This window comes from Engraulis encrasicolus, chromosome 20, assembly GCF_034702125.1.
Source record: "Engraulis encrasicolus isolate BLACKSEA-1 chromosome 20, IST_EnEncr_1.0, whole genome shotgun sequence".
Lineage (NCBI taxonomy): Eukaryota > Metazoa > Chordata > Actinopteri > Clupeiformes > Engraulidae > Engraulis > Engraulis encrasicolus.
Window position 1 is genome coordinate 20331512 of NC_085876.1, and position 16491 is coordinate 20348002.

The 16491-nt window shown below is 44.2% G+C and overlaps 1 protein-coding gene across 2 annotated transcripts in view; it reads right to left on the reverse strand.

The window, feature by feature from the left end:
* med30 (mediator complex subunit 30) overlaps positions 1–14286 on the reverse strand; it is a 46489-nt gene extending 32203 nt beyond the window's left edge. Inside the window, exons 1-3 of one of the 2 annotated variants that reach the window (XM_063185581.1) lie at positions 14198–14286; positions 13318–13537; positions 10786–10944 (exon numbers count right to left, since the gene is read on the reverse strand). In XM_063185581.1, coding sequence (XP_063041651.1) covers positions 10786–10944; positions 13318–13488 — 330 coding nt within the window. In that variant the 5' untranslated portion in view covers positions 13489–13537; positions 14198–14286. Of the gene's footprint in view, positions 1–10785; positions 10945–13317; positions 13579–14197 lie in introns of those variants that run through there. The other variant, XM_063185582.1, reaches the window with a different exon arrangement.
* Between the last annotated feature and the right edge of the window lie 2205 nt (positions 14287–16491).

Below are 16491 nucleotides of genomic sequence, written 5' to 3' on the forward strand. Positions count from 1 at the left end.
CCTCGCGAGGGTGTGAATTGAAATGAAGTGAGATGAGATGAGATGAGATGAGATGACATGGCCGCATGCAGAGCCAATGTTTGTGTGTGCAGGAATTTTCAGGCTGCATAGGAGAACAGAGGAGACGAGAGGAGAGGAGAGGAGAGGAGAGCAGAGGAGAGCAAATGGGAGGAGAGGAGAGGAGAGTGGAGGGTGGAAAGGAGAGCAGAGGAGAAGAGAAGAGAGGAGAGTGCTCCTGTCTCTGGTTCTCCGTCCCTCCATTTATCTCTACCTCCTTTCAGTCTCTCCCCGTCTCTTCCCTCCATCTCTGTCTCCATATCTCTCAGTCCATCTCTGTATCTCCCCACCCGTCCATCTCTCTCTCTCTCTCTCTCTCTCTCTCTCTCTCTCTCTCTCTCTCTCTCTCTCTCTCTCTCTCTCTCTCTCTCTCTCTCTCTCTCTCTCCATTTTCCTCATCCTTTTCTTTCGCTCCTGCTCTTTGCCCATTGCTTTCTCTCTGTCATTCTTTTGGTCTCTCTCCCTCCCTCCCTCCCTGTCTCTCCCTACCCCTCTCCCTCTCCCTCCCTTCCTACCTCCCTCCCTCCCTGTAAAAGTGCTGACGTGGGCATGGCTGTGCCAGCTGTTGGCTCTCCCTGCCTGCTGCTTTAATTAGCCAGCCGTGAGCCAGCGCTGACACAATCAATTATTCCATCTCAAACACTGGAGGAGAGGCGAGGAGAGGAGAGGAGAGGAGAGGAGGAGAGAGGAGGAGAGAGGAAAGGAGAGGAGGAGGGGAGAAGACAGGAGAGGAAGAGAGAGGAAGAGAGGAGGAGAAGAGGAGGAGAGAGGTGGAGAGAGGAGAGGAGAGAGGAGAGGAGAGGAGAGAGGAGGAGAGGAGAGGAGAGAAGAGAAGAGGAGAGGAGAGGAGAGGAGAGAGAGGAGGAGAGGAGAGAGGAGAGGAGGAGGAGAGAGGAGAGAGAGGAGAGAGGGGGAGGAGGAGAGGAGAGGAGAGGAGGAGAGGAGAGTAGAGGAGAGGAGAGGAGAGAGAGGGAGAGGAGAGGAGAGGAGAGGAGAGGGGAGGAGAGGAGAGGAGAGGGGGAGACAGAGACAGGGAAGGGAGGGCAAGAGAGAGAGGGGTAGAGAGGAAGAGGGAGGCGGTGGTGAGGGGGAGGGGGTGTAGGGGAATGTGAAAAAGAGTGAGTGAATGTGCAAGAGTGAAGGAGAATGAGTAGGGGAAGAATGAGTAAATGAAAAAGACAAAGAGTATGTAAAAGTGAGTATGAGACCCTAGGTGGAGAGAGACAGACTGTGAGAGAGAGACAGACTGTGAGAGAGAGAGAGAGAGAGAGAGAGAGAGAGAGAGAGAGAGAGAGAGACTGCGTGTGTGTGTGTGTGTGTGTGTGTGTGTGTGTGTGTGTGTGTGTGTGCGTGCGTGCGTGCGTGCTTGTGCGTGCGTGTGCGTGCTTGTGCGTGCGTGTGCGTGCGTGTGCGTGCTTGTGTGTGCGTGCGTGTGCGTGCTTGTGTGTGCGTGCGTGTGTGTGCGTGTCAGCGTGTGCGTGTCTGCGTGTGTGTGTCTGCGTGTGTGTGTCTGCGTGTGTCTGCATGTGTCTGTGTGTGTGTGTCTGCGTGTGTGTGTCTGCGTGTGTGTGTCTGCGTGTGTGTGTCTGCGTGTGTCTGCGTGTGTGTGTGTGTCTGCGTGTGTGTGTCAGCGTGTGTGTGTCAGCGTGTGTGTGTGCGTGTGTGTGTGTCTGAAGGGCCCAACATACACCTGCATGTCAGAGAGGCAGTGGTGAGCCAGAGAGGCAGTGGTGAGCCAGAGCAAACACTAGCCGCCAGCCAGCAGCCGCCACCCTCTCACCAGCCCGGGATTTATGGGAAAAAACACACGGCGAGCGAAAATGCAAAGAAGTTCCAGAAACCTGCCTGGCCGGGAAACAGCTAAAACAGCAAGCAGACGCAAGCACACCGACCGGAAAAGGTCCGAGAAATAATTTGAGCTCAGGCTCCCATACTACACAGCTAGTTCAGGAGTAAACCAGGTTAAACTAAAGAGGTAAATCATCTAATAGAAGAGCCTGGAGTCCTCATTTTCTTAATTATCGTGGAAAATGGCCAAACGCCTATATATACAGTATGGAACCCGATTCACTTCTTTTCACCTGCTCATAATATAAGAATTACAGAGTAGGGTAATCCTACACAGACATGATAACTAACAATAGTCATTAAAGCTGGCGACATGATAACTAACAATAGTCATTGGAGCTGGAGTGGGACTGTGGGACTTTGCATTTGTATTTGAAAGCACTTTGAGTCAACTTTATAGCTGTGATATTGTGCTATATGTAATAGATTTTGATTAATCGATTTTGGTTAATGCATATATTACACAACAGGCACTCCAGTCTAGCCTGGCTCTCACGCAGACCCTTTGTGCATTTCCGCTCAAATTCGTGAGCTCGCACGAGGGTCTGGAAATCTTAGACGAGCCTGAACGGAATCAGAAATGTCACAGCCTGTCCAATCAGAATCGCGGGGCGGGATCGCGGGGCGGGGTATATACAAGACAGTGGTTGAAGTAGTACATGATTTTTAAAAAGCCATGTGAATTCTCCAATCAGGTTCGAGCTGTTTTGAACACACCCATGCCATTCCAGAGCTAAGCGACTGACAATGTTAACCATCGCGTGAGAACCACTTTAACTCTAGTCAGCCAGAAGACACACACCTTTTGACGCTAGGGCTGGCGCTTTGGGACGAGTTTCAATGCAGTCTCTCAGAATGACTAGTCATTTAAGCAGCCATTTTCCCCGGCTAATTCATTTCAGCACTGGTGCAAACATCGTCCACCTGGGGCCCCGGCCTGGAGCACAGCTCAAAGACATTACCCTGTAGTACAGTGTTTCTCAACCCTGGGGTCGGGACCCCATGTGGGGTCGCCTGGAATTCAAATGGAGTCGCCTGAAAGCTCTAGGTGTGAAAAAAAGAATACTGGTGATAAATATTACGTATGAACGTAACATAACTAGGCTATTCAATAGTCCACGATTTAGAAACACGATTTACAGTCTCAGACTCAAATGGATATCTATAGGATTAATAGCAAAAACGTGTATGGGATCGCTAGAAATTTGGGATGTCAAAATGGGGTCCCGTACCAAAATAGGCTGTAGTATAACTAGAACTACCCCTAAGCTGCCAAAAGAAGACCAAAAGAAACACCTGTAATGCAGGATGTGTGGAGCGGTTTGGCAGGAAAAGTGGGCAAACAGACAAAGCTGACGTGTGTGTGTGTGTGTGTGTGTGTGTGTGTGTGTGTGTGTGTGTGTGTGTGTGTGTGTGTGTGTGTGTGTGTGTGTGTGTGTGTGTGTGTGTGTGTGTGTCATCAGACATGACAACGTACGTACCTGTGCCGTCATGTGATCGTATGGAAAATGGTAGTGGTGTGAAAGACATTTGCAAACTACCAAAGCAGGCATGAGTGCGTGACACGCACGCACACACGCACGCACGCACGCACACACGCACACCACCCTCTGCTCACCACTCCACTGTGTGAATGCTAACAGCTGAGCGATCGTGGAGACACTACAATCCGCTACGTAAGCAAGCAAAGCTATCCCCTTCGCCTCTGCCATGATGATGTAAGCAGAGCCGGCTTTACCAATAAGTAGACTAAGGCAGTTGCCTAGGGCCCCACCAAATCTTCTCATTGTATTGTAGGGGGTCCCCAAGAAGTCGGACCCACCTTGGTACAGTAAATACCAGCGAAAGTGGTAACACTTTATTTTAGGGATACATCTATTAGCACTAATGCATACAATGTTCCTGTATAAGTAACTTGTAAGGCATGTACAAAGCAAAATCAAATCAAAAAAGCAATTGATAGGCATGTATTCGCAAATATCTTGTTCATGCACAATAAGGGATTTATTACCAATTTAACCTTAGTAAGGACCTAGTAGGCCTTAGTGTTTGCTTAGTACATGCCTTTACAAGCATTGACATTGTATGTATTAGTGCTAATAGATGTATCCCTAAAGTAATTCAAAAGGGCCCCACATCCATATTTTGCCCAGGGCCTCCAAATGGGTAGAACCTGCTCTGGATGTAAGCCCTGCTTTGCCAAGATCACTTTCCTGCTACTAACACAGCACACAGCAGGGTGTTGTCTCCTCTCCAATTCAGTGGTGCGTTTCTCGAAAACGTAGTTGTCAGCCTGTTAGCAACTTGGGTAGTTGCCAATGGAAAATTGCATTGCAAACGACAAAGTAGCTAATGTAGTTAGCAACTATGGCTTCGAGAAATGCACCCATGGACTTTCCTCTCTCTCCCAGAGGGATCATTTGTGCGCCCTTCACAGTAGTAGCCCAGGAATGGAATGCTACACAATGATGATCAATCACATAAAAAAAGATAATGGCTAACCGTGTTGCAAACCGTGCTTTCGCAGGACACAATACACGCTCACTCCCCACAGGCCACTGGGGTTTGAAATAGTTACAATAAAAAGGAATACACGGCCTGCAGTGCACAGCAGGTCCACTTTTTTCATTTTCCGGAACTGTGGTTGTTATGTGTGTGCGGGGGGTGGTTGCGATTCCAGCGAGATATATGTACGGTAGCTTGCAGATACATGTACAGTAATTGCGAAAAGGAAAAAAAAATGTTGCATGTTGTGTAGCGGTCCTCACTACAGGTCAGATAGATGCTTTGATCAGACAAACATCCACAACTGGCGGTAGGTAGCATGCAGAGTAGCGTAGTGGGGGCAGTAATTTGGGAAGATAACTGGGAGTGGGGGGGGTACCAATTAAATGGTGCGCTTCATCATTGGAATGAAGACTCATACTCAGTGTTGCCAAATGGACGATGGTTATCAAATTTGTACCATAATTTTGTCCATTTTGTCCTCTGTACGATAAAAAAACGTGATGTACGTAATTTATGTACATCATGTAATTTAAGAGTTGTCATTCAGTTCATTTAGATGCCTTGAAACGACATTTGAGTCTTGTACGATAATTTCCTCCCAAAACGCCGCCAAAAACAACAATTTTGAGGTTTTGGTGCGACAAATTCACAGCATTTTCCATCTGCAGGGTTCCCACACTTTTTCAAAAATAATTTTCCAGGATATTTCCAGGACATTTCCAGGACTATTTTTGGATAATTCAGGACGGATATTTCATCCGTCGGACCCACAATTTGGACATACACAGCGACACACAATGCATTTTAGAGACAATGTGACTTTAAGGTTGTAATGAATGAGTACAGTGTGTTAGGGAAGAGGGTACGTCCAAAGACGTCATAAGAGCATAGTATGGCATGGCCGCAAGGGGAGTCACTTTCTTCTTCTGCAGTTAGTACTAACGGTAGGGACACATACACGCGAATTTGCGAACATTGCCATTCATTCCTATGAGAGAGGCGATGGCAAGCGACAGCAAGCGAACAGGAGCGAAGCGAAGCGAAATTATTAAAGAAAGTTTAATGTTATGCAAATGAGGAGCGAATTCGCCTGCCACGGCCCAATCAAATCAACAACATAACTGTTCCATTCCATTTGATTCGCCGCAACGACCTGATGACGGTTGAATTTCGCCTCTCTTCGCTTCGCCTTGCTTCGCCTCGCTTCGCCTCCTATGTGTCCCTACCGTTAGGAGACTAGTGATAGGAGGGATTACATTTAACACTGACAACTGGATCTCCTCTCTTGACCAATTTTGCGAAGTTACAGAGTTCAGATTTTATCCATTATGGCGTTGCACCCACTGACCATGAGCACAGTGTCTTTAAGCAATGTCCTCGGACTACACCTAACCCAATGCATTTTCCATTGAGTGATACTTCTTATCCAATGTACGTTATTTGGGTAACACTTTATTTTAGGGACACATCTATTAGCACTAATACATAAAATATTAATGCATGTGTAAGTAACTTGTAAGGCATGTACTAAGCAAAATAAGACAGTTGTTAAGCATGTATTCACAAATGTCTTGTTCATGCACAATAAGGGATTTATTACCATTATAACCTTAGTAAGGACCTAGTAGACCTAGATTTCTTTTTATGTGTAAGCAGTAAGGGCCAGAATACAATGTGTATAAGCTCCTGGTACACTGTGTGAACAAACCCTGAACAGTGTGAAAACAGATGTGGAATAAGGGTCCCTATTCTAAAGTGATGCATTGCTCAGCCCAGATGGCTTAGGGCCCCTGCACTACCTAGGGCCCCCGCACTACCTAGGGCCCCCCCCACCGGGAAGCAAAGTGTAAGAACATTTCAGATTTTACATTAGTCTCAGTAGGTATGAAGATCTCACTTATTCTACTCATTATGTTAATGAGTAATTGGAAGCAATATATAGCAAGGATTGGACGTAAAGTTATCAATGACGGTGGGTGGTGAGATGTCATTTTTTCATACACCAATTAGTTTTAATTGTAAAAACCCTACAATAAATGCAGAATATAACGATGAGTAATAGTTTGGAAGCGAAACTAAGCTATTCCTTTCTGATAAATAAGTTAATGTTTGAGAAACTTAGCTACAAGAAGTGCAGTGCATGATGGGTACGCCCTTAGTCAGAAATGCAATGCATGGCCAATGCAGCAATGATAATATTTCTGTTGTTACGTACATGGCAAATTGTTTGGATAGCAACTAAATTTCACAAGTGAGGGGAGGAGCTAAGGACATAGGCTCAGAGCTGGGTAGGTTGTCTGTTGGCCTAGATTGCGTACCCATCATGCACTGCACTTCTTGAAGCTAATGTTCTCAAACATTCACTTAATTATCACAAAAGAGTAGTTTAGTTTTGCTTCAAAACTATTATTCTAATGTTCTGCATTTATTGTGGGGTTTTTTTTACAATTAAAACTCAGTGGTACATGAAAAAAAATTACATCTCACCAACCCACCGCCATTGACAAGTGTACGTTCAATCCTTGCTATATATAGGCTCTTGTTACCTCCCTCTCATTGATATGAACAAGAGAAAACTAGATGACTCAGCTAAGTAAGTATTAATTATTTGATATACCCTTACACTTTGTAGATCGGGGGGGCTAGGTAGTGCAGGCCTGGGTGGTGTGGGGGCCCTAGGACTTTGGTAGTGCAGAGGCCCTGAGCCATCTGGGCTGACCAATGCATCACTTTAGAATAGGGACCCTTATTCTGCATCTATTTTCACACTGTTCAGGGTTTGTTCACACAGTGTGTCGGGAGCTTATACACATTGTATTCTGCCACTTACTACTTACTAATAAATAGAAATATAGGCTTACTGGTCCTTACTAAGGTTATATTAGTAATAAAACCCTAATTGGGCATGAACAAGACATTTGTGAATACATGCTTAACAACTGTCTTATTTTGCTTAGTACATGCCTTACAAGTTACTTATACAGGCATTAATATTGTATGTATTAGTGCTAATAGATGTGTCCCTAAAATAAAGTGTTACCGTTATTTGCTTACTACTGGCAAAATGCAAAGCCACTACCGCCAGGGCTGGAGTGTGGAACAGGTCATAGGACATAGTGAATTTGTGTCAGCTGTAATTAAGGCTGAATGACAGCTGTAATTTAACCACAAACTGAACATTGACGACAGGACATCCTATTTTGACCGGGCCGGAACTAGCAGCAGCTTCTCGCATCCACAATGCAATTCAAATTGCGGAGTTTCCAGTGTCACAATTTTTATCGATCATGGCCTTGCATCCACTGCGCATTGGTGTCCCCGGGCTACGCCCCCGTACTACACCGTGGCCAATGCAATTTCCTGCGAATAAGCGTTCTTATCCATTCTATGTCCTTTGTCCAAAGGTATTGACCTGGGTTGCGGTTGAAGATCACCAGCTGTCCCGCTAGTAGGAATCTGCTGGAGCTTGGCGACCACACCCCTATGTCAAATTTCGCAAGCCCAGCACGTGCAGCCTCTGTTCAATTGAAATGCTTTCTGATCCACAAAACGTTTATTAGTAATATTAGTAATAATAGTCTCTCTCTTATCGCAAAAAATAGTGTAGGCTACTTGGATTTAAATGCATTCTCCACAAGACTTGACTTTGACTTTTTTGCTCACCAACCATTGTGGTCAGTGGTTTCTGTGTTTCTGCAAGCCAGTTTTGTTGCCAGTTTCTTTTTCTCTGGAATATTCTTGCATACAAACAATTGATGCGACTACTGTGATTTGTCACACCAAAGATCAAACTAGCTTTCAAAGTGGCTAGTGAGACTGAAAGCTCTGATCTCCAAAAAAGATAGCAGTACAATTTTTTGTAAGGAAGTGCTAGCACTGCCTATTTGTAGGCCTATTATGACCGTAAGGTTTTCGAGAGATATATAACGCCATGATATCAGCTAGCGACTTTTCAGCAAGCCAACTAGCGACTTCTAGCGACTTTTGGCAACACTGAGTCAAAGAATATGACTGTATAAGTGCAATCAAAGATGGCAACCTGACCAAACTGTGTGTGTGTGTGTGTGTGGACAATAATGTATTCAATACACCTAGGTGGATATAAATTGAATCGTCATGTCTAGACTCGGAGAAGAGTAAAAATTATACCACAAACAAAATCGGGAAAAAGTTGAAGGAAAAAAAATCCAGGTCAAATATTTTTTTCCAGGACATTTGGTGAATTTCCAGGACTTTCAAGGACTTGAAAACACATCTCTAAATTTCCATGTTTTCCAGGTTTTCCAGGACGTGTGGGAACCCTGCATCTGGCAACACTGATGCTGCAGTTCTTCTGACAAGCATTCCTCGTGTTTGTCTGCCAGCGATGAGGGTGGGGGAGTGAAACAAGGGGGGGGGGGGCAGAGGATTTTTTTCTGCTAGTTTAGTTTCCTCTCCAGTGACTCCCAGTGGAAATAACCTACATACATGAAACTGACAACGCTCTCATTATCTCCCCCCCTCGCCCTCTCATGCTTGCTTGCTCACACAAACACACAAACACACGCACACACACACACGTATCTCTCTCCCCAAGTTTATGCGCAAACGCGCACTTGCATACAAGCACACACACCAACACCACAAACATTCATGAATCCCTCTCCGTAAACATGCACACACGCTATGTGCACGCATGAACATTCGCATGTGCACACCCATGCATACACACACTACTAATGATTGAATTTCTCTCCTCATAACTGTGTGTGCACAGACACTCACTCACTCGCACTCACTCATCTCTTTTGCACACATATGCGCGTACACAAGCAGGCCGTACACACACACAGCTGGATGCTGTTTTTAGGATTCCTCAGCTCAGCAACAAAGTTTTACGACAAATCAGTAAGCTATTCAACGCAACTCTGCACAACTTTCACCTTCACAACTTAACTTTGCTGGCCCTTAAAATGCCACCTGGGTGATTAATTGGACAATTTTCAGTGATTATGCAAAAGCGTAACCCATCTTTTACCTTTGCTTTATGCTCTGTTTGTGCTTTGTGTGGGGTTTCTTCCCCCCCTCAACAGTGAAAAAAACCCAGAAAGAAAATAAACAATAAAACTGCATTTTTTTACATTAATACTTTTTTTGCTTTGTGGATTACCCCTCGGGGAGACTTCCTGCTGACTGTGAAAAAGCCAACGCTACTGAATACTCTGAGTGAGGCTCAGTACTGTACTGTACTTACAAGCCGGTGGTAATTAACTGTTTTCCAGTAAACAACTACAAACACAATCTGCCACTAAAAGTGATGGTGCACAGGGCAACTTTTTCTAAAAAGTTTTTTTTTTTGGTCTTTTTGACGTTATTTGTATGATAGTAGTACAGTGAAGATGGTGACAGGAAGTGAGTGGGGAGAAAGAGACGGGGAAGGACCGGCAAAGGACCCCGGACGGGGAATATCGAAACTGGTTCGGCCGCACAGTGGACGAGTGCCGCTAGGCCACGGTAGGGCCACAGGGCAACTTTTTTGCAGCGATGACATTGCTTGGAAACCACGTAATTGGCTCTTCATATTATTACTTTTTTTATTTTTTGTGCAATGTGGAAAGTTGCCACCTGATTTCATTTCACCTGATAAAGACCATTTTATTGCCTAATGTCGATGATAAAATGCCCAATTAAAATCTTTTTTAGTTAAGTTTCTCAGCACCATTTCTCCCGTGGTTCGCTAATGTGCAAGTAACTTGGCATCCGAGGTTAGAGCCTTTGTAAAAGCTCAGCATTTGGAAGGAGGCTTTTTAGGACAAAATTATCCGTATTATTATTACAAGTACAAACGAGAGTGTGTTGGTACAACTCTGTTGCATGAGAGAGGGTGGTGTATTCGCCCGGTAAGATTCACAAGCATGCAGATATTTAGCTCAGTGAAACATACCTCACTGCATTCACTGTATGCTCATGTTATGGATACCAGACAGCAGAGTCTGGCAGTAGAACGTTAGTAAATCTCCCTCTTGCAGCCTCATACAGTATCGGTAGCACTGAGCTATTGGTATGGACCTTTTTCTCAGTGGCATCATAATGTGCCTACCATACAGAACTGGTCGGCCGAGTAAGGTATCAGATCGGGTCGGGTTAGACGAGGTGATGAGGTGCTGCGTTGCAGTGTAGGGCAACATGCGCACGTGTATGCAGGAACGTCCATGTTGTGCGCAGTGGATGGTCTTGTAGAACAGTCTCGGACTAGGGGGGAGAAGCTTTAGCTAAAAACGTCTTTAAATGGTGAATTTTGATCATACTGTAGCGACCAAGGGACAGTGAAAATGAGAACTTCCAACCGACTTTGTTACACTATGATTTAGCCGTCATGTCTGCACTACTCACCTCTGGTGGCACGGGTTCCAGCCCGGCGCAGTTCTCTATGCACTTGTCATAGACCAGTCGCAGCTTGCGGAAGAGCACGGACAACATGCGCAGATGCTCCTGAAGCTTGCCCAGACGGTCTTGGTGAGTGGTGGGTTGGTATGTCACCCCATTGGGCAGCTATAGGAAGAGAAGAGAGAGAGAGAAAAAAAAGGATGTGACCATTGAAATGTGTTTCTACCTGAAGTCAGCATAAACTGACGTACAGGACATAATGGAGTTAACACAGTGTTAGGCCTAATGAAGAGACATGCCTGTGATGCAACCACTTGTGAAGAATTATCATTTTTTTTCTTGATCATGGACGAAATCTTGCACTGGAGATTAACAAATGTATATTGGATGACTGTATATGGGGCAATGTATAATATTTTTAGCAGTTTCTTTTCCAAAATTCATGCTGCCCATTCACAAATGTTAGCTTGTTGAAAAATACAAGAATGCCACCACCATCAAATTTTAAGTATTCATTATGACTGGGAAAATTGCACTTTTCATATTATAAAAGGTGGATCTTCTCCATATCTGCCATTTTACATTTCCAGAAATAGACATTTTTAGCTGCAAAACTTACTGTACTTTGGTCAGAGTTAGTTAGTAAATATTAGGCAATAGGCAGCATAGTTTCAATGAGTAGCATAGTTGCAATACTTATTCCAACACTAGGGCTGGGTAAAATAATCGATTCAATCGATAATCGATCGATATCATTTAAAATTCACATTATCGATTCACAGGGCACAAAATCGATGTTTTTGCTCTTTTTCTTTTTGTTCTTTTTGTGTCATTTAGGTCTATGGAAAATACCCAGTAGGTATTAGTCAATTAGGCCTAGGCCTACTTATTACAAATTAGCAATCTGTTAACACTGTCAAGCCACAGCCCTTTGACATTTTTATATAAAAATAGGCAACAGCATCTTTTGGGGGAAATCCTTGCAACAAAAAGGGAACGGATTGAATCGATTCGGAGTGAATCGAATTGAATCAAATCGAATCGTGATTAATCGATTCAAAACCCTCAGAATCGAAATCGAATCGATACAGGAACATAGCTGCAATACCCAGCCCTACTCCAACACCATCCTACTCCGTGCACCTTTATCACGCTGTCTGTCTTGGTTTGCAATGAAAAAAACAAGCCTGCATTACACTTTCATGTTTTATACAGTGCAATACAACAGGTGCCTTTCTAAACTTTGCAGAAACGCAAGTGTGCTCTTGATCATACGTGTCAACTTTGAGCTAATAAAAATGTAGAAAAGTACCCAATTTTAAGCAAAAAACAATCAAATCAAAAGGCCAAATCCTGACAGTCAACGGGACAACAGTGACAGCGTAAGAAAATGAAAATGTGAGATTCTCGTTGTTGTTTTGTCGCTCAAGTTGTCTGGGGCTGATGCAAACTTTGTGCTTGTGTAGGTTGAACATGAGTCACTGTTCAGAGGCTTCTGTTTACCATATGAACAACGTTGTTTGTATGAACTGACGGTTTTTGCTGGGTCAAGAGTGGGGCGCACATACGCTCACTGAGCTCGAGGAGAACGGCGGGAAATAAGTCAGAGATTGAAGTGTGGAAGAGTGAAAATAGGGAGGGTTGACAGGTATGCTCTTGATTCAACAGAGTTATTTGCAATCTTCCTTGCATTAGAATGGATTGCAGAGATAAAAAACAGGTGTAATGTTACTTGCTCTCATTCTTTGTCAGCATTGACCAGTATTCTGCACGGCAAGTCAGTGTGTAGACCTGACTTACTCTATGATGTCCTTCAAAGCCTTTCCAGAGCCTTTTAATTTTCTATGGGTTCCATCTCATTCAAGAATAGGTTGCAGACCAGCTGGCTAAGGATGCTTTAAGTTTTCAGGATCAGTTGAACATTCCACTCAGTAAAGCTGAGGTCAAGCACATTATAGTCACTAAAATGTTAGGATTATGGCATGGCAGGGGCAGTGGGACAGGGAGAGTAAGGGTAGCTCCCTTCGCACTGTACAAAAACAGGTTCCCACTAGCGGACAGTGTAGTGGAGTTGCAGAGAAGTGCAGGTAATTACAAGGCTAAGGATAGATAGGGCACACTAGGCTGAACCACAATCTCTATATCATTGGCAAGCATGCCACTGGTCATTGTGTCAACTACAGGGAAAGGGGGACTGTTAGGGCCTCCGCACATTGGCTCCGACAGCACTGCGGAGCACTTCCACTTCCGACACAATTCCGACCCCCAAACCCAATTTCACACAAACATAGCATTAATAGTCAATGGGCGGCGCCGACCAAATAGAACTTGTCTCTAATCGCTATCCGACATCCGCAAATGTGCGTAGACATCGGCACCAGTGTGCGGGGTTCTATTGAAAACAATGTAATCGAACTTTTGCGGAGCAGTGCTCAGCACTTTGTTGGACCATGTTTTATTCGTTTGTCAAGCATACAGCAGAGAAAGAGATCTCTTGATGTGTGCAGTGCACGGCTGGATGATCTCAGCTCACATCACCTGCATGTTCCTCAGCAGCTGGAAGATCTCCATGGTCCTCAAGACGATGTCCTGCACCGTCTCCTGCCCGATGCGACACAGGGATGCCGTGTTGACATCTCGAGCGGCCTGCGCCTGTTGCCCGGGGAACTGGGAAGTCATGCCGCCGGTGGCGAGAGGAGGCGTCGTCATGGACACGGCGAAACTGGATGGCGACTGGCGGATGCAAGCTGTTGCATGCCTGATGCGGAAGAATCACACACACGCAGACACACACACACACACACACACCAGACACACACACACACACACACACACACAACTGCTGAGCCACGAATAAAGGTAAAAAAAAAAAAAAGGTTTAACAACTGTCTGAGTACCGGCAGCTGGACATGATTTTAACACAAATGTCACCTGCCTTGCGTGACAGCTTGATGTTGATATTGTAAGGGACCCTAAATTGGAATGTGTAGCCAACCTCTTTTTTTAACGCTTTAGCAGTCCATGCGATCAAGAAGAGCAGGCTGTTGCAGTTGTCCCATATTGTCCAAATAATCTCACCACATTAGCTATTCGAGGCAGCCATGTGCATATGCAACAGCATTCATGAGATGACATTCAACATGCCCACCGCCGTAATAGAAATATAAGGTTCTTCTAGAACACAGCACATACGGTATTTTGTTCACCGTTTCAACATAGTGAGTTTAAAAGAAAGTGTTTCTCCGGCATTTTTAAACCCGACCACCTAACTTATTTGCTTTGGCCATGTAAGCTATCTGGCTAGTTAGGCTATTGTTGCACATTTGCTGCTCTTTCATAAATGTACACATCTTTTAACCGGTACGTGTTTTGAGAGTACCCATTCTCATGCACATTAAAGGCAAAACGAGTGACCGACCTTTGAAGATGCTCTCAAATTACTTGGTTTGTTGACAAAATGTCATTCTTCTTTTGCTTCAGCAGAAGTCTTCAGCTGTTTCTAGTAAATCTCGCGAGACGATGTGAGCCGTAAACTGTGTAAAGCAAGTGCACGCGAAAGGGCACCCCGAGTGAGTGAGTGATGGTGATGAATATGCATAGCCTAGTCTGAATTATGAATGGTTATATCGTTGATTTCTTCCACGTTGGTGCTGTCGGCAAGACAGGCTACATTATCGAAATGAATTTGTCCAATACTTCAAATGTACGGACAAGAAAGGATGGGAATCAGTAGACACAGAAGGCAAAAATGTAGAGATTTACGGCTCTGATAGATATAGAATTGTGGCTCCACCTAGTGGTTCTTATGCTTATTTACGACTCAGGCGGTGTTTATACATACCCGGGTATTTTGATATACGCAGACCTTCCCCTTCGGTTGTGCCTTTCGTTCACAAACAAACGAAGGTTTTCCCTCTATAAACGAAGCTCCTAAAAAACTTTTTTAAAATCTCCGGTTAGCGTTTGTATATAAACAGAGATAAACGGAGACTTGGATGGCACTACTTATGGCCTTAACGTATTTATGACAGCTCTCAACAGCACATGTATGCGTATTTGCCTTTGATGTGAACGAACATATTTCGCTAAGCAAAATGTTCGTTTATTAAAATACCCAGGTATGTATAAACAGCACCTCAATGTAGGGAAAAACATCCAAAGTACCTAAACCGTCTCTGAAACATCGACACTGCATAGGCCACTACAACAAGTAGGCCTAGGCATACTGATGTAAAAAGAAAAAAAAAGAAAAAAGAAAAAATGGATTATACAAAACTCATTAGACACCTATGAACACAGTGTGTGTAGTCTAGGAATATTGACACTGCTTGATTCACCTTGTGCCCTGATGAAGAAGGCCCTGTAGCTGGCCGAAACATGTTGGCAGTGGCAGTATTTTTAATTATTTAAGTTCAAACATGAACCAGCCTCTACAATATAGTGGTTTTATCTAAGAAGAGTGCCTTGGCGTCCTGCCTTTTAAAAAAATATATTTTCTAGGTCTTGACCAAAGAGCATCTTCAAACCACCACCAGTTTTACCACTTGAACACCACAGCCCTCCAGCCCTCTCCCTTTTTATTTATAAAATGTATTTTGGATTTGATGTATGTGATGTAATGTGAATAACATTGCCTATTTCTTATCAAGTAAAATTGAACAAGTGACTGAACTGATTCGATAACTAATGTATTTTATTGTAGTCACAGTATAATCGCATGTGAAACAAAATAATGTAGCCTATGATTATTATCAAAACTCCAACTCGTACAAGACTCCTAATGGGAAGTTTTCCTTTGAAGCAGAGCTATATTGATTCCGAACACAGTGCTTTGTTTTTCACTGAAGGATTTTAAAAGGAGACTAGAGATTACTCTGAGATAGACTGTATCTAACAACTTAATTGAAGCTCATGACAACACTACAGCAGCTATCAGTTAATTTCCCTTGCATTCATTAGCTCAAGCTGTTGACTGAAAATGTCATTGATGATGTTCCCTCTTATCTTCTGTGAGAGAGAGTGGGGCCCAGGGAACTCACAAGTGGGGAATTGTGGCGAACGAGCGGCAGTGCACCACTAACACTCATCACTTTGCTGAGACAATAAAGAGAATGAAGGGTTACACACACACACACACACACACGCACGCACGCACGCACGCACGCACACACACACACACACACACACACACACACACACACACACACACACACTCTCTCTCTCTCTGAGTCTGTAAGCCGAGTCATTACAGAGGGAAATTACCCTCGTTGGAAAGTAATTTAGAGCCCAAGTGATCCAGAGTTTTAATTAGAAGAGAGAGGGGTGACGTTTTGAAGAGAAGATGGGGAGGAAAAGAAGTGTGTGTGTGTGTGTGTGTGTGGGGGGGGGGGGGGGGGGGCCTGACTAAAACATAGAGACCAGTCATTGTCCCTTGTGGTCAGAAGCGTTTCATAAGAGAGGGATGAGTAAAGACAGAGAGCACTATACTGGTAGCCTGATTATCATCGACGTTCAAATCTCTTCGAGACTTGGTCTGACCAAGAGCATAAAAATTAGCATTTCCCAAACAGCATGGTTGACCCACATCCCAAGGTTTGCTACTGGTTGACTGGTGTCAGACAAAGTGGGTGGAGTTCCCGATTTTTCGGGAAATCAGAAGCAATATTTTTATTGCTCTTGGCCTGACTAGAAGCAACACATAAGGTGTTGCGT